We start from the raw sequence: 21,707 nt of genomic DNA, 5'->3' as shown, positions 1-21,707 counted from the left end.
GCAGTAGCCAGGGCATGGAAACAACCTAACTGTCAACTGACAAATCAGTGGATAAAGGAGATGTGGTACATGTATGCAGTGGAATACTACTCAGCCATAGAAAAGAATGGAATAATGCCATTTGCAGCAACACGGACAACCTAGACATTATCAAACTAAGTGAACTAAGCCAGATAGAGAAAGACAAATAACATGATATTCATATGTGGAATCTGAAATATGACACATACATATGTACTTACTACTACACACTACTATATATAAAGTTGAAAAACAACAGGGACCTACTGTGCAGCACAGGGAGCTGTATTCAACATTGTATAATAATCTATAAGGGAAAAGAATCTCAAAAAGAATAGATACATATGTATGTATAACTGAATCACTTTGTTGCACACCTGAAACTAACACAATATTGTAAATCAACTGTACTTCAATTTAAAGACTGGATATTATGGATATTAGTGTAAGAGACAAATAACAGAGTTCTCATCTGAGCTGTCTTACCTGAATGGTGGTCATCCCCAGTTCCTGGCCAATCAGGACTTGTCCCCCTTGCAGCTTAGCGATCCGGGGCTCCTCCACCTGCATGAAGTCATTTACCAGCTCCGTGATGTCCACCTGCCAATCGGAGCCCAGAAGGTGGGCCAGCTGCCCCCCAGGCTCAGCCGCTTCCGCCACAAACTGAGTCAAGACCCGCACCATGGCATGCTGGTATTGGAGCGTGCAGCCCCTGTTCCTCTTCTCGTCTTCATCCTCCTCCTCGCTGTCCTGAGCTGGCCTGTCAAAGGGGCGGTTCAGTTTAATAGATGCTGATTTGTTGGGTCAACGAGGGGGCTGGGTGTGAAACATGGCAGGAGCTGCAAAGGTGAGTGGGTGTAAGTCCTGCTGTTATGGAGTTCATAGCCAGGGGTGGGCTTTGACAGACATGCAGGGGTGATACTCAGAATATTTGACCACTGCTATGGCCTGAGGACGGGCTTCCCCAGTGGCTCAGCAGTAAAGAATTCTCCTGCAATGCAGGAAATGCAGGAGACTTGGGTTTGATCTCTGGGTCAGTAAGATCCCTTGGAGGAGGGCATGGCAACCTGTTCCAGTATTCTTGCCTGGAGAATCCCATGGACAGAGGAGGCTTGTGGGCTACAGTCCATGGGGTCACAAAGAGTTGCAACTGAGCACCCACCCACACTTACGGCCTGAGTACAGGCCTCCCTAGTGGCTTGGCTGTAAAGAACCCATCTGCCAATGCAGGAGACACAGATTAGATCCCTGGGTGGGGAAGATCCCCTGGAGAAGGAAATGGCAGCACACTCTGGTATTCTTGCCTGGGAAATCCCATGGACAGAGGAGCCTCACATGGCTACAGTCCATGGGTCACTAAGAGTTGGATGCGACTTAGCAACTAAACAACAACATGGCCCGAGTACTGACCAGTCAGAATAGACTGGAGTGGCCAGCAGAGATCTAAGTTGTCCCTAAACCCCCCTCACCTCCTAGTATTCATTTTGTGAAATCCCCTTCTCCTTGAGTGTGGGCTGGACCTAATAAATTTCTACTGAAGTAAGATAACTAATTGAGTTTTGCCAAGAAAATACACTGGTCATAGCAACACCCTCTTCCAACAACACAAGAGAAGACTCTACACATGGACATCACCAGAGGGTCAACACCGGAATCAGACTGATTATATTCTTTGCAGCCAAAGATGGAGAAGCTCTATACAGTCAACAAAAACAAGACCAGGAGCTGACTGTGGCTCAGACCATGAACTCCTTACTGCCAAATTCAGACTTAAATTGAAGAAAGTAGGGAAAACCACTAGACTATTCAGGTATGACCTAAATCAGATCCTTTATGATTATATAGTGGAAGTGAGAAATAGATTTAAGGGACTAGATCTGATAGATAGAGTGCCTGATGAACTATGGACTGAGGTTCATGACATTGTACAGGAAACAGGGATCAAGGCCATGCCATGGAAAAGAAATGCAAAAAAGCAAAATGGCTGTCTGGGGAGGCCTTACAAATAGCTGTGAAAAGAAGAGAAGCAAAAAGCAAAGGAGAAAAGGAAAGATATAAACATCTGAATGCAGAGTTCCAAAGAATAGCAAGAAGAGATAAGAAAGCCTTCTTCAGTGATCAATGCAAAAAAATAGAGGAAAACAACAGAATGGGAAAGACTGGAGATTTCTTCAAGAAAGTTAGAGATACCAAGGGAACATTTCATGCAAAGATGGGCTCGATAAAGGACAGAAATGGTATGGACCTTACAGAAGCAGAAGATACTAAGAAAAGGTGGAAAGAATACACAGAAGAACTGTACAAAAAAGATCTTCATGACCCAGATAATCACAATGATGTGATCACTCACCTAGAGCCAGACATCCTGGAGTGTGAAGTCAAGTGGGCCTTAGAAAGCATCACTACGAACAAAGCTAGTGGAGGTGATAGAATTCCAGTTGAGCTATTCCAAATCCTGAAAGATGATGCTGTGAAAGTGCTGCACTCAATATGCCAGCACATTTGGACAACTCAGCAGTGGCCACAGGACTGGAAAAGGTCAGTTTTCATTCCAATCCAGAAGAAAGGCAATGCCAAAGAATGCTCAAACTACGGCACAATTGCACTCATCTCACACGCTAGTAAAGTAATGCTCAAAATTCTCCAAGCCAGGCTTCAGCAATAGGTGAACCGTGAACTTCCAGATGTTCAAGCTGGTTTTAGAAAAGGCAGAGGAACCAGAGATCAAATTGCCAACATCTGCTGGATCATCGAAAAAGCAAGAGAGTTCCAGAAAAACATCTATTTCTGTTTTATTGACTATGCCAAAGCCTTTGACTGTGTGGATCTCAATAAACTGCAGAAAATTCTGAAAGAGATGGGAATACCAGACTATCTGACCTGCCTCTTGAGAAATTTGTATGCAGGTCAGGAAGCAACAGTTAGAACTGGACATGGAACAACAGACTGGTTCCAAATAGGAAAAGGAGTACATCAAGGCTGTATATTGTCACCCTGCTTATTTAACTTCTATGTAGAGTACATCATGAGAAACGCTGGGCTGGAAGAAGCACAGTTGGAATCAAGATTGCCGTGAGAAATATCAATAACCTCAGATATGCAGATGACACACCCTTATGGCAGAAAGTGAAGAGGAACTAAAAAGCCTCTTGATGAAAGTGAAAGAGGAGAGTGAAAAAGTTGGCTTAAAGCTCAACATTCAGAAAATGAAGATCATGGCATCCGGTCCCATGACTTCATGGGAAATAGATGGGGAAACAGTGGAAACAGTGTCAAACTTTATTTTTGGGGGCTCCATAATCACTGCAGATGGTGATTGCAGCCATGAAATTAAAAGACGCTTATTCCTTGGAAAGAAAGTTATGACCAACCATATTGAAAAGCAGAGACATTACTTTGCCAACAAAGGTCCATCTAGTCAAGGATATGGTTTTTCCAGTGGTCATGTGTGGATGTGAGAGGTGGACTGTGAAGAAAGCTGAGTGCTGAAGAATTGATGCTTTTGAACTGTGGTGTTGGAGAAGACTCTTGAGAGTCCCTTGGACTGCAAGGAGGTCCAACCAGTCCATTCTGAAGGAGATCAGCCCTGGGTGTTCTTTGGAAGGACTGATGCTAAAGCTGAAACTCCAGTACTTTGGCCACCTCATGCGAAGAGTTGATTCATTGGAAAAGACTCTGATGCTGGGAGGGATTGGGGGCAAGAGGAGAAGGGGACAACAGAGGATGAGATGGCTGGATGGCATCACTGACTTGGTGGACGTGAGTCTGAGTGAACTCTGGGAGATGGTGATGGACAGGGAGGCCTGGCATGCTGCAATTCATGGGGTCTCAAAGAGTCGGACACGACTGAATGACTGAACTGAACTGAACTGATGGTAACAGCAGAAGTTACAGGATGTCACTTTCAAAATCAGATTTTAAGATACTTTCTTGTTTGGCTCTCTTTCCTTGGTTCTTCTCTCTTGCTTGCCCTGATGAAGCCAGCTGCCATGCTGTGAGAAGCTCTCTGAGGACATCCCACAGCTAGAAACTGAGCAGCCTCTGGCCAACAGCCAGTGAGGAACTGTGGCCCTCAGCTCAATAGCCTGTGAGGAGCTAAGACTGGCCAGCAACCATATGAGCTCAGTTGCAGGTCCATCCCCATCGAGCCTCATGATGAGACCACAGCTCTGACTGACAACTGGATGGCAGCCTGAGAGAGACCCAAGCCTTGCCTGGGTTCTTGATGAAGAACTGTGAGATGACAGGTTTTTCCTTTAAGCCACTTGGTTTTGGGATAAGCCATTATATCATGTCATGGTAGTCAATACAATAAGGCTCTGGATGACCAGTGTAGCCCTATAAACCAATACACAAGGAAAGTGAGCGTTTCACTCAAGGTGTTTGGTGACGATAAATGTTGAAAGAACAAGGATGGTGGCCAGGAAGCAGATGTTAGTTGTTCCCTCATCATCTGATGCCTTATGCACTCTCTCAGCCCTTCCCAGCACCATCACAATCACCATCAAACCAGCTGTTGATTTCTTGAAATAGTTCTGTAGCTGAAAAGTTGTGACAGCATCTGGACTGTCCATAAAGAGACTCAGCCAGGTCTTTCTTTTTCCCTTTTTTCAGCCAAACAGCATGTGGGATCTTAGTTCCCCAACCAGGGATTGAATCTGTACCCCCTGCATTGGAAACATGGCATCTTAATCACTGGATCATGAGGGAAGTCCCCAATTCTTTGGTGAGTCCCTCCCTGCAACTGCCTGCCCTCAGGAGCATCAATAACCATGCTGAATTCCATTCTTCCAACTCAACATTAGAAACCCCTGTGGTTAAGAAAAAGATCGTGTCTGAAACCATCTTCCAATTGCACATGGAACCCAAACCTCCATTCCTGAAGTCATGCCCTCTCCCAGGGGCCACAAGAACTCAAAGGGGTGGACTTCCAAGGGTAAGAATGTGAAAGCTATCCCTCACATAAGTACCAATTTTCTCCTCTCTGTTGAGTACCCAGACTCCAGGAATATTTCCTTGTCTAATTCTGCACTTTCTACAAGTCACTTGTATGTGATTCTTTGAGCAAGGGTCTCTCTGAGATGATAAAGTTCTCTGAACAAAATTCTCTTTTTATCTGATGCCCACTTATTTGCCTCATGTGGATAGTGCAGACTTGTCATTCCATCAAACACCATCAGAGTGATGCACTAGGCACACAGATGACAAGCTTTGGACTTCATCTCCCCAGGGGAAAGTAATCTCAGAGTTTCTGGGCTGGGGCACAAAGAGACTGCCCAGGTCAGGCAGCATCTGTTCAGACAGGTCTCTAGTGAACCTCTATGGCTTGGGTCCTCCCAGATCAATTCTCCCTTCTCCTGATATTGATCCCTTGGTTTAGGCAGGGTTGACCTTCTTTCTTTAGTTCCTCTGGCTCCAGCCTAGCTGGCCAATCAGTGTATTCTGTCTACCCCCCTTCTCCTCCTCCTTGTCTACAGTGATTAGATCAGGCATGGACACACAACCCAAGTAAGAATAACACTTAACTCCAAGTCTCTAGTAGGAATTATTGGGGAAGAGAGGATGTACTTTTTTCAGAGTCACAAAGAAGGTAGACTAGAAGTTTGGAACCTCAGGAGCAAAACTTGATAGGGAATGAAGCTGATATAAAGCAAATTGGAGCTGAGAAGGGGATAGAGACACACACCCCTAGGCTACCCCTGAACCCCTGGAATGAGACATGCCTGAAGTTAGCTATCCTGTAAATTTCCACCTTTAGCCTAAGCATACTTGACCTGGGTTTCTGCTGTGGAGCCTGATCAGCACACCCACCTCTTGTTGGAGACGATGGGGACTCTCCAGCCCTTGATCTGGTTGAGCTCAGTGTCCGAGATCTCGATCTGCAGGGGCAACCGGGGCACCCATACCGTCATCTCCAGAGGAGTGTTCAGGTGCTGGAAGGTGAAGTTCACCACCACGCCCACCTTGCCCTTCATTTCCTTCCCATTGACAAAGATGTAGTCACATCTGTCAGAAACCTGGAAGAAGAGAGAGAGTGGTAGGGGACCCATGAGTGAGTTTTTATCACACCGCAAAGTGGTAGTGGAGAAGACTCTTGAGAGTCCCTTGGACGGCAAGGAGATCAAACCAGTCAATCCTTAGTGAAATCAACCCTGAATATTCATTGGAAGAACTGACGCTGAAGCTGAAGCTCCAATACTTTGGCCACCTGATGTGAAGAGCCGACTAACTGGAAAAGACTCTGATGCTCGAAAAGATTGAGGGCAAGAGAAGTGGGCAACAGAGGATGAGTTGGTTGGATGGCATCACTGACTAAATGGACATGAGTTTGAGCAAACTCAGGGAGATAGTGAAGGACAGAGAAGCCTAGCATGCTGCAGTCAATGGAGTCACAAAGAGTCAGACATGACTTAGTGACTGAACAGCAACAACACAGGAACAGCAAGAGAAAGCAGAGGAGAAAACTGAAGTGCCATAGCTCTTTTGGGGTCACGACCATGAGAAGTAAGTGGACGCTGCTTTTTTTTTGGCCACACCACATGGCTTGTGGGATCTTAATTCCGGATCAGGGATCGAACCGCGCGCTTGGCAGTGAAAGTGCAGAGTCCCAACCACTGGGCTGCCATGGAATTTCCTGGATACTGGTTTTTGCTTTCTGATACAGCAGAGGCTACAATGACAGATACCATGGGCCCCACCCACCTCTCCTTCGAGCTCTTTGACTAGTTGAGGTCATCCCCACTGGCTGCAGGTGTTCTGCTGATAATTTATGCTGCACCTCCTCTGGGAGATTGCTCTTAGGTGATGGAGCCGTACCTGCAGAGTTACTTGCATGTTATATACCACCCATCCCATCCCGTCCCATCACATCGCATCTCTTTGCCCAGTGATGACTTCCTGGTTTGTCTGAAGGAGGAACAAACTGCGTGTTAACACATCCACACACAGGTTAGATCATTTCATCCTCAGAACAACCCCGAGATGGGTGTTAGTCCCATATTCCAGATGAGGAAACTGAGAGTAGAGGAGTTTGGCCACAGTCCCCTGCTGGGCAGGAGCAGCCATGAATCAGCCCTGGGGTCTGGTTTTGGAATCCACATTCTCACCTCGTGCTGGTGTATGGGACGGCTCCTCTCTGCCCACGTTTGAGAGAAGAGCCAAGTTCAAATCACCTTGTCCCCTCATCTTTGTGTCCCAGCTCTGCAGGGGAGCCCATGCTCGTCCTAAACAAGACTTGGGGCAAAGTTCTGGAGTTGTGCGATAGGATGAATGATGGCCCTCAACGATACCAAATCCTAACTTCTGGAACTGGTGCATTAGTTTATTTGGCAAAAGTGACTTCACGGGTTTGATGACGTTAAGGGTCTTGAGATGAGCAGGAAGTCCGAGATTATCCAGGTGGTCCCTAAATGTAATCTGAGTGTCCTTATAGGAAAGAAGCAGAGGGAGATTTGAGAACCTCGGGCGGAGGAAGGCTGTGTGTCGCCAAAGCAAGATGCTACATGGCCAGTTTTGTGGATGGAGGAAAGGGTCAAGGAGCCCAAAGAAAGCATCTCGAGGAACTTGGGGAGTCAGGGACTGTTCTCTCCTCTAGAGTTTCAGGGTTCAGGGGGAGTGCAGCCCTGCTGACACCTTGTGAAGCTGATGAAGGGTTTCTTCTATCAGAACGTGTGGGGGAATACACGTGTGTGGTTTTCAAGAAACTTTTATTTATTTATTTTTGACTTGTGGGATCTTAGTCCCCCAATCAGGGATTGAATCCACACCCCCTACAGTGGAAGTGCAGAATCTTAACCACTGAACTACCAGGGAAGTTCCTCTCCATGGCTTTTTTCCCCAAGATTTTTTGATGTGGACCATTTTAAAAATCTTTACTGAATTTGTTGCAATATTGCTTCCTTTTTTACACCTCTGGCCACCAGGCATATGGCATCCCAACTCCCTGACCAGGGATCGAACCTGTATATCCTACATTGAGTGGTGAAGTCTTAACCCCTGGATCACCAGGGAAGTCTCACATGTATAGTTTTAAGTCATCAGATTTGTGGTCATTTTCCCCAGAAGCCACAAGAGATGGACACTGAGAGGGAGAGGAGGACAGAACCAGAGGCCATGAGGGTGTCTTCCTTGCTCGGGGCTTGGCTGGTTGAACTTGGAGCAAGATATGAACTGGAGTGAAGCCCTTGGTTTACTGAGCACCTAACCTAATATGTGCCCAGCCCAGCAGGTGACCACCTCCCACATATGGTCCCAGTTACTAGTCAGTCACAAGAACCCAGGAGGTGGGGCCATTACTGTCATTTCACAGGTCCAAGAATTAAGTACCTTTTCTTAAGGACACTTCCCAGGTGGCGCTAGTTGTAAAGAATTTGTCTGCTAATGCAGGAGATGCAGGAGATGCAAGAGACACAGGTTCGATCCCTGGATTGATAAGATCCCCTGGAGTAGGAAATGTCAATCCATTCCAGTATTCTTGCGTGGGAAATTCCATGGACAGAGGAGCCTGGTGGGCTTCTCCATGGGGTCACAAAGAGTCAGACATGACTGACACACACACATACACAAAGGACGCATGGCTGGAAAGTGGAAAAGACCAGATTCAACCCAAGTCACCTCCCAGCTGCCTCCTGCCTCGGTACAGGCATCACTCTTGCCTGGATGCTCTGTTGTGGTCTGTTTTTTTTTTTTTTTAAAGGATGTAAACCTCCTTCCAGCACTTGGAGGGGCATGAAGAAAGCAAATGCAGAAAAGACTAGGTTGTTCAAACATCTTAGAAAGGATTGCTGATGATGGCTCCTTGATCTTCCCGGTGAGGCAACAAGGGGGCCAGGGAGGCTCACGGGGAGCTCGGCATCCAGGGGATGGTCAGTGACTTGGAGGGAAATGTGGGCCCGGGTCCATTTCTGAGTGGAGTGGGTGGTCCTCCTAAATGTCCGCCAATAGTGGGAGTACTGAAATCTGATTGGAAAGTGGAATGGAACCAGCCCAGGTAGTTTGACTGTCATTTGTCCTGATCACTGACATTTCATCTTCAGGGCTGCCGAGTCTTGAATCTTAGGCATTTTCTTTCTTTAAATATTTTATTCTTTTTGATGCTTTTATAAGTGTAAATATTTTATTTTTAAATTTTATTTTGGCTGCACTGGATCTTTGTCATGGGGCTTGGGCTTAGTCGCCCTGAGGCAGGTGGAATCTTCACAGATCAGGGATCAAACCTGTGTGCCTTGCAATGGAAGGTGGATTCTTAACTATGGACCATCCGGGAAGTCCTAGCTTTTCACTTTTAAGCCTTTCAATTCTGAATGAGGCTGAACTGCCAGAGGTAAGCTGAGAAACAGAGAGACTGAGAGACAGAGGGAGCAAGAAAATACTGAGAAGACTTGCTTTCAGAAAAAGAAGCTGGGACTTCCCTGGTGGTCCAGTGGTTAAGGATCTGCCTGCCAATGCAGGAGACACAGTTCGATCCCTGATCCAGGAAAATCCCATATGCACTGGAGCAACTAAGCCTGTGTACCACAACTATTGAGCCTGTGCTCTAAAGTTCGGGCACCGAACTTTAAAGTTCACTACTGAGCCTATGTGCCACAACTAGAGAAAAGCCCGTGTGGCAACAAAGACCAAGCACAGTCAAAAATAAATAAATAAATAAAAATTTAAACAGGCATTAAAAAAAAAAAGAAAAAGAAAAAGAAGCTGTTTCATGACTTTAATTTTATGGGCCCTTTTGTCAAATCAGGGGCTCTAAGAAAAGATGCATGAAGCTCACTGTGGGCAAAAAGCCCTATATTCTCCTGTGGATGAGAGATGCTTGGTGTGTTAGCCAAAGCTGTGAGCGCAAAAAATGAAGTCTATGTGTTTTGTTCTTTTTTTTTTTTTAAAACAAACAAACAAACAAACGAACTCAGTGTTTCCCCCCTGAAGCAATGAGGAAAAGTGGGATTTAGACTTTGATACAAAGGACAAGGAAGGAGAGCAGAGGGAGAGCAGGGTTTGACACTTAGAAGGTCACTTTTAGTAGAGATGAGTGGAGGCAACTGATGCTTGGGACTTGGAACAGGAGTGCTAGGTAAGCCGGGCTGAGCACTGAGATAGAGACGGGGTGTGTGTGTGTGTGTGTGTGTGTGTGTGTGTTTACATCAATGAATAAGGACAGCATCTGCATTTGATAAGAGGTTTGTAAGTTTGATTTAAGAGTAAACTCTAGTTATTAAGTACTTTTAAAAAGAAATCCAGAAGCAGCATTTTTCCCTCCTGCGCAATCAAGTTACAAAGTTCAAAAGTGTTTCTTATGCTTCACCACTCAGTTTTTAGATGACATGTACCCCAGTGTGCGAGCTTCCCTGGTGGCTCAGACAGTAAAAAACCTTCCTGCAATGCAGGAGACCCAGGTTCGATCCCTAGGTTGGGAATATCCCCTGGAGAAGGGAATGGCTATCCACTCCAGTATTCTTGCCTAGGAAATTCCATGGACAGAGGAGCCTGGCAGGCTATGCAGTCTATGGGGTCACAAAGAGTTGGACACGACTGAGCGATTAATACACACCTGGGTGTGCATTGCAGCACTGTTTACAACAGCCAGGACATGGAAGCAACCTAGATGTCCATCAACAGATGAATGGATAAAGGAGATGTAGTGCATATATACAATGGTATATCACTCAGCCATAAAAAAGAATGAATTTGAGTCAGTTATAGTGAGGTGGATGAATGTAGAGCCTGTTATATAGAGTGAAGTAAGTCAGAAAGAGAAAAACAGATATTAATACATTTATATGGGATTTAGGAAAATGATATCGATGAACCTGTGCAGGGAAGGAATGGAGACAGAGATACAGAAAATGGGCTTGTGGACACAGGACGGGAAGGAAAGAGTGGGATGAACAGAGAACGTAGCATCGACACATATACATGGTCATGTGTAAAGCAGATAGCTGGTGAGAAGTTGCTGTATGACACGGGGAGCCCAGCCTGGGGCTCTGTGATGACCTAGAGGGGTGGGGGGAGGGGAGGGAGGCTCCAGAGGGAGGGGATATATGTATACTTAATGCTGATTTGCATCATTGTATAGCAGAAACCAACACAACATTGGAAAGCAATTTTCCTCCAATTAAAAAATAAAAAAGATAGTAACTAGAAAAAAACCTGTTTTTAACTTTGTAAACCACATCTGAGAGACTTGGCACTTCTGCATTATCATGTTTAATTTTTTTTTTTTTTTTTTTCTGTTTTGGTTGAGGACAGTAGAAGAAGATTTTCTGGCATTCTTGTTCAGTTGGTTACATTTGTCTAAACTTACGATTGCCAGTTGCTCAGATAGCAAGTGACAAGGCACAATTCTTTAAAGTGTTCAAGTTCCTTAAACCCGAGGCTAAATCCTGAATACAGTATTGAATTCTTTAATATTCTGATGGCTAGCATTGACAGGTGCACATGCGGCATACTTTGGTGTTCGGTTCTTTTTGGACTTTATTTTTCCTTGCAGGTTTATGTGGTAACTTAAAGTAAATTTTGTAAACTTGTATCAGGTTTATGAATAAAGAATCAGTAAAAAAGCAAATGGCCCTTCTGGTTTTCCATACCCAGCCCCTGTCCTTGCTCTGGGCGTGGAGGCATCACTAAAGTATTTGCCAACCACACCTGGTTCTTCTTTGGTGACACAGTAGGGGAGGGAGGCGGGAAAGGAGGGGGGAGTAAGGAGGCGGGGGAGAGAGAATTTTGGAGAATTCCTCTGGCTGGTGGGAGATGCCTGGTGAGGGTGGGGTCTTCCCACCCCTGCTTATCCCCTGGGCAGCCTGTGGCCAACCACTGGCTGTACGAACACACCTCAGGACAATGTCTCTAGTACATTTCAAACTCCAGAGCTGGCGTGGGGAAGCAGGGTCTCCTGAACCCTATGCGTGGGAGGCTGAATAATGGTTCCCAAAGATGTCAGATCCTGATCCTTAGAAACTGTAAATGTCACCTTCTATGGAAAAAGGGTGTAATTAAGCCCAGGATTTGGGGATGAGAGCATCCTGGATTATGGGCCCTGAATGCAGTCCCAGAGTCCTTAACTGGGAGAGGCAGAGGAGGCTGGACATGGACAGAACAGCAGCCCACGTGGAGAGGAGCAGCGGTGTGGCCACAAGCCAGTGAAAACCGGCTGCACTGCCAAAGCAGTTGGAGCAACTTCTCCCCTGGGGCTCCCAGAGAGAGCATGACTTCAGTCTTTTGGCCTCCAAGACTGTGAGAGAAGGCTGTGTTTTTTTAGAGTCCTTTTTTGTTTTTTAAGAGTTTTATTTATTTGTTTACTTATTTATTGGCTCCACTGTGAGGCATTTGAGATCTTAGTTCCCTTCAGTTCAGTTCAGTTCAGTTGCTCAGTCATGTCCGATTCTTTGCAACTCCATGAACTGCAGCATGCCAGGCTTCCCTGTCCATCACCAACTCCCGGAGCTTGCTCAAACTCATGTACATCGAGTCAGTGATGCCATTCAACCATCTCATCCTCTGTCATCCCCTTTGCCTCCTGCCTTCAATCTTTCCCAGCATCAGGGTCTTTTCCAATGAGTCAGTTCTTTGCATCAGGTGGCCAAAGTATTGGAGTTTCAGCTTCAGCATCAGTCTTTCCAATGATCAAACCCATGCCCCCTGCATTGGAAGGCAGAGTCTTAACTGCTGGACCACAGGCAAGTCCCAAGGTGTGGTTTTAAGACTCCAAGCCTGTGGTCATTTGTGACAGTGGCCACAGGAATCTAATATACCATCCCAGCCCATCTCTTCCCTTGCCCTGTTCTGCCCTCTCACCCCTCACTCCCTTATTTCTTGGGGGGGGGGGTTTCATCAATGGATCTCCTACACACAGTGCCTCAGCTATAGGGAATCTGATCTAAGACTTGGTGACTGTCAGTTGGGAAGATACCAGTCTGGTTTCCCAAGGGCAGACCTGGCCCCTGACCATTTTCTTGGCATCTGCTCAGGACAGATGAGCTGAACTGTGTTCTCACAGGAGCTGATGGGGCAGAACTGGTCCTTCTACCTCGATATCCATCTTTCCCTCCATCTCCTTGGCCACTGAATTCTAGCATTAATTCCTCCTCCCCGAGGAGCTGAACCAGAGAAATAGGACAGTCTAGGTGAGCTGACAAGACCTATTCATTCCCTCTTGTTTAAATACAAATGACTGTACATGTCCAATAATTCATTAACTACCACTTTACAATGCTGAAGATTTGAAGGAAGGATCCATTAAAACATTTCCTCTCATAATACATTTCCAGCCAGCTGCACTGTTCCGTGACGGGAAAATGGTTAATATTTCTGACTCTGGGTGTGTACAATCTGGCACTTTTGTGAATTTAATGCCATTTGCTTCTTTTCTGTTTAAATGCTGTACAAATTTAAATCTTATTTAAATATCACCAACATTTGTGGTGAAACGTATGTTCTTCTGATGTTTTTCTTTTTTTTTTTTTAAGAGTGAGAGCTAAGGATATTAAAATTCCATCCCCCTTCCCTTTAAATTTGGCAAAAAGTCACAGTCAGCAGGAGTATTTGTATCCAATTCTCAAGTTAGGCATTACCTACCTGAGATTAGTGTTAATCTTGGACAAAAATGATACCATTAATAATAACAGTAACAAGAAAAGCAGTGACTGATATTTATTGAATGCTTTCTGTATGCCAGGCACTGGGTTAAGCATCATTCCATTTAATCCTCATGATAAATCTATTAGTAAATGCTATTATCCCATGTTTCAGAGGAGAAACTGAGTTGCCGTGTCCTATGGGCTTGAGGAACATGTAGTGAAGTGACAGTCACTCAGTCGTGTCTGACTCTTCATGACCCCATGTACTGTAGCCCACCAGGCTCCTCTGTCTACAGGATTCTCCAGGCAAGAATACTGGAGTGGGTTGCCATTTCCTTCTCCAAGGGACATGTAACACTGGGCTAATTAATGGGAAGAGAATTTCCCAAGCTTGTGACACTGGTTAATTTATTGGGAGACAACTTTGTCTACCTCAGCGGTGTCTATAAATGTATAATAGACACTTTTCTGCCAAGCGAAAAGTTCTACATGAACACACTGGAGGAGGAAGAGCCAAGGCAGGGAGTATATGCAGGTCCTGAGGCTGACACTCAGGTGGATGGAGGTGCCTGGTGTTGTTATTGTTTATTCAATAATTAGAGTTTGACCCTTTGCAACCCCATGGACTGCAGCATGCCAGGCTTTCCTGTCTTGCACTATCTTCTGGAGTTTGCTCAGATTCATGTCCTTTGGTGATGCTATCTAACCATCTCACCCTCTGTCATCCCCTTCTCCTCCCACCTTCAATCTTTCCCAGCATCAGGGTCTTTTCCAATGAGTCAGTTCTTCACATCAGGTGGCCAAAGTATTAGAGCTTCAGCTTCAGCATCAGTCCTTCCAATGAATATTCAGGGTTGATTTCCTTTAGAATGGACTGGTTTGATCATCTTGATAGCTTGTAGGAAAAGGTTTTTAGAACAACATGAGGGGTGAAGGTTACGAGGGTGAACATTGCTTGGGTCGTTAGGTAACAGGGTGGTGTTTCAGGAATTTCATTCATCAATTTTATGGCTCTAACAGGTCTGGAGTCTATGTGCTGGTAGTTAGCATACAGTCAACTTTTTCCACCTGGTGGGGATTTTAGTAAGGATACGGTTCAAGGAAATGGCTCAAGATATTATCTCTAGCCCTTGAGAAGGAACTAAAGGTCATTGACTTGCTTTATGGATAAACCATTATTATTCTGTCTTGCTTGACTGCTTTCCTTGGTTTCTACATTTTTCTCACTTCTCTGATTAAATTTGTTCTTTGGAGATTGGGGAAAGACTAGGAGACTAAAACTTTTCTACAAAGAGGCCAGGGATGTGGTGGAGTCTTCCCCCAGGAAGGTCCTGTAGGGTCCTATTTGGTTCCAAGAGCCCTATTTGGATGGAGCATCTGAGGTCCCTTCCATGTCACCACAATGAACCTCTTCTTGAACAGGGATATTTTTCACATTTTTGGAATCATTTATATTAGATCCTATTTTTCTTCCATTAATAAAACCCTAAATTTAAGTTCCCAAGAAGCTCTGTTATTTTTAACTCAAAACAGAACATTTTTACACAACGCTACATTCTCACTTTCCCTCTTTCCTGGGTCAGAAGGAATAACACATTCAGTGAACGTTCTCTTTTCTTTGTTCTTGAAATTACCCCATGTGGTCTGGGTCACCATTGTTTTCTCACAGTTGCCAATCAGCACTCTGATAGAAAAGAACTTTCATACCAACCCATGCAAGGAGCTCTTGGCCTGTGCCAGCCTTGGCACTGGCAACATCTGGGGATGGATACTTCTTGTTACAAAGGCTGTTTCGGGCATGCTAGCGTGTTTAGCAGCATCCCTGATCTCCAATAACCACATGCCAGTTATGACCATAATATTGTCTCCAGTCATTGTCAAATGCCCCCTGGGCTGAAAAGTCACCCTCAGAGAAGAACTGTCATTTTGAGCACTTCTAAATGATTCCTTTGAGCATCACAAGGCCCTATGTCACAGATTGTACAACTGTGTACAGAGGGGGGTACTCTTTCAATTAAGAAACATTCACATGTTTCTACATTTTGCTTTTTAAAACCATGTGGTAACGAATGTCCTTGTGCACACTCCCTGTGCTGCAGTGCATGCTTGTCTTCAGTGCAAACTGAGAAGCTTGCCCTAGGGAATTCCACTAGGTCCTTCTGCTTTTCCCAGCAGTCCTGGGAGGTTGATGTGATGACACTGATTTGTTTTTTTTTTTCCTGGGTAGAGAACTTTGAGACTCAGGGATGCGAGGGAATGTGGTACATTGTATTCCCAAAGGTGGCCACAATTTCTCACAGCTCACATGCTCTTCCCCATGGGGCCTCACTGTACCCCACAGAAGAGGTGGAATCCAATTCCTCTCCTTGAGTTTGGACTGGTCTTAGTGACTCTCTGGACTTACAGGATGTGACACAAGTGGTAACCTGTGACTTCTGATGCCAGGTCATGAGAAGCCCTCCACCTATGGTTCCTGAAATACTTGCCCTTCAGATGTTCCCCCTCAGAAGTCATGTGCCAATATCCTAGGAAGCCTAGGCCAGGTGGAAGGCCACCTGTGGACTCTCCCATCTACAGCTAACACTGGGCTCCCAGCTAACCACCAGCACCAGTTGCTATATGCATGGGTGCTCCACCTTGGATGTTGGTCTGGTTCAACCTTCAGGTGGGTCCACCCAGGAGCCACTGATAGCAACCACATGAGGTCATGAAAACCACTCCACTGTGCCCAGTCAACCCACAGAACTGTGGTCTGTTGTGCAGATAACCAGAACAAGAAAGTATGTGTGGAAACCGAGAAACTGGCCTTGAACCAAGATGTGCCTTCCAATTCTTTGTTCTCAGAACCCAGGACCGCCATCAGTGTGGATCCTGTTCTGGTTGTATCACATGCCTAAGAGAGCCTGCTCTCTTGGTTCTCATGGATAATGTCTCAGGAGCACAGAATCTTTGTTCTGGCTTTCCACCCCCAATGTGTTCAGCACGTTGCTTCACCACATCCCACTGTGTCGGAAATTCCAGATTTCCCCTTATATAAATGCTGTCCGGTGCCTTGGTTTCTCATCAGCTCTGCCCCACTGCCCTGTCTGCCTCAGAGCTTGGTTCCTTAGCCTGGCCTCACTGGTTACAACTCTTCATTGAGACTTGTGAAGCCAAAAGATCTAACATTGATACATTCCAGTGTTACGGTCTTTGTAGACCAGGACCTGGGGACTGGAGTCGATGAGAAGGACGCAGGGGACCCAAGTCTCGAGTGAAACAAGGGTGCTTTATTTGCAGAAACGCATGTTTATGTATCTTCATACATGGAAGCTTTAGGCAGTAAAAAAATTGAGCAAAAACAAAGCCAAGCAAATAACAATCTTCAAAGGGCCAGAAAGCATTCCACATCCTGAGTAAGAGGGGTATAACTGAATAGATTACCTTTAAGTAAAAAGTCACTGAAGGGGGTCACTGAAGGGGGTCACTGAAGGGGGTCTATGAAGGGGGTCGCTGAAGGGGGTCTATGAAGGGGGTCACTGAAGGGGGTCGCTGAAGGGAGGCGCTGAATGGGGTCACTGAAGGGGGTCACTGAAGGGGGTCACTAAAGGGGGTTGCTGAAGGGGGTCACTGAAGGGGGTCGATGAAGGGGGTCACTGAAGGGGGTCACTGAAAGGAATCCAAGCAGGTGCCCTTCTCATGATCTCAGTCCTGAGAACTGCATGCAGCTCTGCTTGTTCCTGCTTTCCAGGAACTGATAAGGAATAGAGAGTCCTTGAGAAACGACACACAAAAGAAGAAAATAACATACTGGATCCCTTAAAGTTGAATGTCCCCTGACATTCCAGGCTCTGCATTAACCAACTTACATACATCACTTACGTCTTATGATAATCTTCTACATAAACAGAGGAGCAGAAAGGGAGGCCTCATTGCTGAAGAGTTGCAAATTAAGAATACAAAATTTCTATATACTTATGGTTACCAAAGGGAAAAAGGAGGGGAACAGATCAATTAGGAACTTGAGGTTAACATGTACACACTGGGCCTCCCTGGTGGCTCAGATGGTAAAGAATCTGCCTGCAATGCAGGAGATCCGTGTTTGATCCCTGGGTTGGGAAGATCTCCTGGAGAAGGGAATGGCTACCCACTCCAGTATTCTGGCCTGGAGAATCCCATGGACAGAGGAGCCTGGAGCGCTTCAGTCCACAGGATCGCAAAGAGTCGGACATGACTGAGTGACTAACACCACTGAACTTTTGATATACACACTACTATATATAAAATAGATAACCAACAAGGACTTATTGTATAGCACAGGGAGCTATACTCAAATCTTATAATAACCTACTATGGAAAAGAATCTGAAAAGAATATACATATACATACAAATACACACACATATAAACAAAACTGGATTGCTTTGTTGTATTCCTGAAACTAATATAAGATAGTAAATCAACTATACTTCCATAAAAATTAAAACAAAAAGAATACAAAATTTCTTTTCTTTCTTTTCAAAAAAATTTTTTGAAGTATGGTTTATTTACAATGATTCAGGATTACAGCAAAGTGATTCTATTTTATATATTATATATATGTGTTGTGTGTACATATATATATATATATACACACATATGTATTCCTTTTCAGATTCTTTTCCATTATAAGTTAATACAAGATATTGAATATAGTTTCCCATGCTTACAGACTTGTTTATCTGTCTTATATGTAATAGTGTGTATCTGTTAATCCCAAATTCCTACGTGCATACATGCCAAGTCACTTCAGTTGTGTCCGACTCTTTGCGACCCCATAAACTGTAGCCCGCCAGTCCCCTCTGTCCTTGGAATTCTCCAGGCAAGAATACTGGAGTAGGCAGCAATGCCCTGCTGCAGGGGATCTTCCCAACCCAGGGATCAAACCCATGTCTTCTGTGACTCCTGCATTGAAGGTGTATTCTTTACCACTGAGCCATTAATTCCAAATTCTTAGTTTATTCCTAATTTATCCCTGTCCCTACTTTCACCTTTGGTAACTACAAACTTTTTTTTTTTTTAATGTCTGTGGGTCTACTTCTTTTTTTAATAAATAAAAAAAAGAATTTTATAAATAAATTAATTTGTATCATTTAATCTGTGCTGGGTCTTGGAAGAGAGCCCAGGTAAGGGAGGGGCCATCAAGCTTAAGCTGCATTAGCTTCACAGTAGATCTGCCTCTGGGTAAGAATGATTAAAGTTATGACCAACCTAGATAGCATATTCAAAAGTGGAGACATTACTTTGCCAACAAAGGTCTGTCTAGTCAAGGCTATGGTTTTTCCAGTGGTCATGTATGGATGTGAGAGTTGTACTGTGAAGAAAGCTGAGTGCCGAAGAATTGATGCTGTTGAAATATGGTGTTGGAGAAGACTCTTGAGAGTCCCTTGGACTGCAAGGAGATCCAACCAGTCCATTCTAAAGGAGATCAGTCCTAGGTGTTCTTTAGAAGGACTGATGCTAAAGCGGAAACTCCAATTCTTTGGCCACCTCATGCAAAGAGTTGACTCATTGGAAAAGACTCTGATACTGGGAGGGATTGGGGGAAGGAGGAGGAGGGGACGACAGAGGATAATATGGCTGGATGGCATCACTGACTCGATGGACGTGAGTTTGGGTGAACTCTGGGAGTTGGTGATGGACAGGGAGGCCTGGCGTGCTGCAATTCATGGGGTCTCAAAGAGTCGGACACAACTGAGCAACTGAACTGAACTGAAGAATGATTATTATCTCCAGTTTACAGATGAGGAAACTGAGGCATAGATTGTTTATTTGCCTTGAAAATATTTATGTAAGCTAGAAAATAACAGAATCAAAACTCTGTCCCTAGAAGACTAACAAGCTGCCAACACCGAGTCACACCCCCTCTAGGCAGTGGTCTTCTAAACAGTGTCCCCAGGCAGTGGTGTGCTGGTAAGTGTAACAACCGGCTCTCTGTGAAATAAAAACAAGCCTTATTTATAGCGTGTGATTTCCATGGCATAAATGCTCCTGATGTTACGCTATCAACCTAAAGTCACTGGATGCAGACTTGAGAAGAGATGAGCGAGGATGAGTCGTGCTAGATTTACAAGCCAACTCCCATGCACCTCTGTCCCCAGCACTCTCCGGTTCATGGGGTCCCACCACCCCCTATTGTCTTGCCACCAGCATTGGATTGGCAATCCCTAAAAGAGAGGACATCACAAGAGGGAGAGAATCAGCGATGCTACCAGACTTCAAACTCAGTTTTCCAGATGAGAGAACTGTCTGAAAGAGGAAGCCTTCAGGGCCATGAACAATCACATACATTTCCAAGTGTTGCTCATCCATTAAACTGTAGATACGAGATCTGACCCAAAGGTTTCCCTGGCCCTGGTGTCCTTACTCATTTCATCATCTCATGCTGTTTTTCCCCCTTAGCCCCATCAGTGCAGTCCTTCCATCCATTTATCAAGAAAGAGCTATTCCAGAGAGAACAGCATTTGTACTGACAGTGAGAAATCGGAGGAGAAATGCTGATGGCAACCTAGATCCTTTGGCAACTTTCTGGTTATAAATGAGAATCAGTAAATACAAACAATGCTTATAAAAACACAGAGCAAGAGCCGGTCTTCTGGGCATGTCATTCATAAACCTCATGCAACCTCACCCTGCGCAAGTGATGAAGTCTGTGGATCAATGTCGCTGCCTTCATTCCCCATAGAATGGCATGGACATGGGAACAGGCCAGCTTCAGGGCAGTGGAGGCCTTGGATGTGAGACTACAAGGGTGGCAGAAGCTCTGGTCCGACTGATGGAGCTCTTGACTCCATCCTCATCACCAAAGAACACAGAAAAGTAAACCAGTGATGTATTTGTGAGTCAAACCAGTGAACTGTCAAGAGCCACGCGTCTAGAAAGACTCTGACCCATCTCTTTCTGGGGTATGTATAGACACACATTCATCATTAATCACACACACACACACACACAGATGAAATATAGATAAAGAGGGGAAATTGGAAGCCTTAAATCTCTAAATGGACAAATGCTTCTTTTGCTACCAGCTGTTGAGTTTTGTTTCCCTCTCTTGCTAAACCTCTCCTTAAATACCTTTATAAAAAATTATTCATGTATTTGACTTTGATGGATCTTAGCTGCGGGACTCAGGCTCTGGAGCACATGGGCTCAGTAGTTGCAGTGTGGGCTTAGTTGCTCTGCAGCATGTAGGATTTTAGTCCCATGACTAAGGATTGAACCCACGTCCCCTGCACTGCAAGGCAGATTCTTAACCACTGGACCCCCAGGGAAATTCCTAAATACCTTTTAATAGCCCTTGAATACAAACACTGCAGCCCACTTCTGGAAACCACCGCTCCTTTCTTTTCTTTTGGATCACACAACATACTCGACATTGAAGCAGCAGCACAAGTGAACAGGGAGTTGATGGAGGTTTTGTGTTTGGTCCAAGGATCCGTCTTCTATTTATGGTCTCTGGAACTCATGGAACCAAAGCCAGGTCTTGGGAGGACAGAGCCTGTGTCTCACAGCACACTCAATACTCAATAATCACAAAAGAGAAAACACAGCACAGGAGACCAGCAGGTGCTGAGTTCTGCTTTGTGAAAACGAGATAGAGGAGACTGTGAAGATCAGCGCATTGAGAAATGAAATGTTTTGGAAGGTGGTTATTGTCGCTGAGCTCAAGCTCGCTCTGCCATGTCCTGTTCCGGGACTCTGTAAAGTCAGCTGTGCTCTTTCATAGGTTTAGCCAATAAGATGATGAGAAGGCAACTTCCAGGCTGGTGGAGGAAAAGCTGGCTCCTTCCTATTTTCTTCCCAGGAGCCTGTCCTGTCTCCTGTTGGACCTGTGAGCATCACTGTAGCAATGCCTCAGGCCGTAGCAGCTGTGCCTCCTCTGGGGCATCCAGCCCACAGCTCCTTTAACATTTCCAGAACCAGCCTCATCACACCTCTTCAAAGACAAGAGCATTAGCCAGCCAGCATGCCCTCCTCCAAGCTCTGGCTTTACAAATGAACTTATTTGCAAAACAGAAATAGACCGATAGACATAGAGAACATGCTTATGGTTACCAAAAGGGAAAGACAGGCAGGCATAAATTTGGAGTGTGGGTTCAAC

General features: G+C 45.1%; 1 protein-coding gene across 2 annotated transcripts in view; it reads right to left on the bottom strand.

The window, feature by feature from the left end:
• Nucleotides 1-21,707, bottom strand: part of TMEM132D (transmembrane protein 132D) — an 893,199-nt gene that overhangs the window by 10,294 nt on the left and 861,198 nt on the right. For both annotated transcript variants that reach the window (XM_002694460.6, XM_059876309.1), the window contains exons 6-7: nt 5,833-6,038; nt 508-781 (exon numbers count right to left, since the gene is read on the bottom strand). In XM_002694460.6, coding sequence (XP_002694506.1) covers nt 508-781; nt 5,833-6,038 — 480 coding nt within the window. The remainder of the gene's footprint in view (nt 1-507; nt 782-5,832; nt 6,039-21,707) is intronic.

The sequence above is a fragment of the Bos taurus genome, chromosome 17 (genome assembly GCF_002263795.3).
Source record: "Bos taurus isolate L1 Dominette 01449 registration number 42190680 breed Hereford chromosome 17, ARS-UCD2.0, whole genome shotgun sequence".
Taxonomy (NCBI): Eukaryota; Metazoa; Chordata; class Mammalia; order Artiodactyla; family Bovidae; genus Bos; species Bos taurus.
This window is presented reverse-complemented; position numbering and strand designations above follow the sequence as displayed.